At 35.8% G+C, this 2246-nt stretch overlaps 1 protein-coding gene across 1 annotated transcript in view; it reads right to left on the bottom strand.

The window, feature by feature from the left end:
* Positions 1-2246, bottom strand: part of LOC109851385 (callose synthase 5) — a 29251-nt gene that overhangs the window by 1699 nt on the left and 25306 nt on the right. The window contains exons 37-39 of the mRNA XM_020421471.1: positions 1145-1257; positions 829-1058; positions 1-463 (exon numbers count right to left, since the gene is read on the bottom strand). The exon at positions 1-463 is cut by the window's left edge and continues 347 nt beyond it. Of these exons, the coding sequence (XP_020277060.1) occupies positions 1-463; positions 829-1058; positions 1145-1257 (806 nt within the window). The remainder of the gene's footprint in view (positions 464-828; positions 1059-1144; positions 1258-2246) is intronic.

The raw sequence follows: 2246 nt of genomic DNA, 5'->3' as shown, positions 1-2246 counted from the left end.
CTGCCGTATCTCCATAAACTTGGTAAACTATGAGCAGCACCATCAATTCTAAAGCTTTTGTGAAGTGACTCCTTGAGTACATTCTGTAGTTCTCAGCAAACCTAACATGCCGGACCACAAAGCCTCGTCCTGTGGCCCTGTACTTCGCCCCGCCATGCAATACTGTGCGTCCAAAATAATGGGCTTTTGTTCCAAGAGAGAACGTGAAGAAAACCGAACAAAGCTGAAGCTGCATTATGATGAAGTCACCTAAAGCGGTTCTGAACCCTCTTTCGAGTCCAATCTCCATAACCATGGGCAGAGCCATTAGTAGACCCAGTTGAACTACAGATTGAGATGCCATTGCTGACTCGAGAGCATGGTTTCCTCTCATCTTTGCCTGCTTCATGATTGCAGACTCCATTCCACTTGATGCCAGGTAAAGTCTCCCATACAGGAAGGCATATACTATAAGAACAATCATCTGCACATTTTCAATATGACGGATTTAAAAAAAACAGCAAACAAATATGAAAACAGTAAAGTTCAAGGTACAAATTAAGTGACAGGCATTAAATTAGCATGATAATGTATATATCTATTTACTTCCCATAATCAATGTGCTACTTCGATATAATTAAATGTTACAGTAAGTATGGTTTTATAATATTTCAGAATATTATTATTATTATTATTTTGTACTTCACTGAAACACAAGAAGAAATTAGATGACGGCAACTTTTTTTTTTTTTTTTGAGGAAAAAAATTGAGACAGAATATAGTTCTCAGATTCATTAGCAGGCAGACTCTTTCCGTTGGTCAGTTGGACATAGAGGAAGTGGAAGTTACCATTGAGCTTATATAAAATCCAACAGTCGTGTAATAACATGACATCATGCGGAAGAAGTCAAAGCGATGCCCTAAGCGATAGAGATCTCTGCTAAGAATCTGCTCCCCATTACCGCATGCAACTTTTGCTTCGAAGAGAGAGATTTGATTGAGCCCAACATCACGACCTTTCCCCACCTGAATGTATTCGTGGTGTGTGACATTTCCTCTCCTTAAAGTAGAGTTGAAACCTGAAGAGTTTTTTATAAGGATATACATAAGATGCAACGTGCACTAAAAACTAGAATCAACAAAAGAGGAATGGAAAGGGCATCACCAGCAAAAATGTCCTCGCTTAGATTGATTCCTCCTGACGCTTTGCTAATACCACCTCTCGTAATGTGGAAAATTCTATCAAAAACATCTGGATGGCCGTAATGGAACCGAACCCTGGCAACATTTATAGAAAAATTTTACTATCTGATAAGGCCCAGGGTAGCAATAATGAATGACTAGTTTCCGGAAATATACAATGAACAGTTCTCCAAGGATGATAGATTAACTACTTCGCATAAGATATTGACGTTGTACGATACATGAAAGTCTGTTTCAAGTTTCAACTGTTCCAGCAGTAGTTGATCTCAGAAAATATTGTTATTAAAGTTCACTTCTTATATTGGACGTAATCTTGTCCAATATTGCTTTTACTGATAACAATAGTATAAACCTTCTCTCACACCTAGTAGAGACACAATGATCTATTATTCAAGTATTTAATAGTCAAAGCTGGCGTCACATCCCTACTGTGAAAACCCAGTATTCTAGATCCTCTCATATCTTCGAAATCAAAAAGACTGGAATTAGCAACAGTTTCATTGAAAATTTATCTAATCTTGAATAGAATAATATTGCTTAGATCTAGCAAGATACTTCAAAACTGCAACATGAATAACCTCTTATGAAAATTAAATGACTTAATATTCTGAAAATATTTATTAAAAACAGTTTATGCCATTAAGAATAACATATTTACTATAAAAGAGACTGTTACATCAATACATTGAAACTAAGGTAAACTAATCATAACACCTTTGTACTATTAGCGTACTTATACAAAATCATCTATATTATGATTTATTGCTTGTCCCATGGATCTTGATAGCATCACATTTTCTGTCAGAAAAGGGTATATGACAATCATGCAAATGATTATTTCAAAAAAATTCTTAATTACTTATATTAGTATGAGCATTCTGTGATACACTAAATATGTAGTAAGACAGAAGAAATAGATACATATAAGAGATTGTAAAGAGAGCTTTGCGAAAACTATTCAAGGAGTCACAGGACCATCACATGCCCTCTCCCTCCATAGGAAATGTCATGCTACTAGAGTCTAGAAACACAATATGCAATATGATTTGTTCTACTCCACTGCA

Source organism: Asparagus officinalis, chromosome 8 (assembly GCF_001876935.1).
Source record: "Asparagus officinalis chromosome 8, Aspof.V1, whole genome shotgun sequence".
Taxonomy (NCBI): Eukaryota; Viridiplantae; Streptophyta; class Magnoliopsida; order Asparagales; family Asparagaceae; genus Asparagus; species Asparagus officinalis.
The sequence above is the reverse complement of the archived record's forward strand: the minus strand, read 5'-3'. Positions and strand labels throughout refer to the sequence as shown.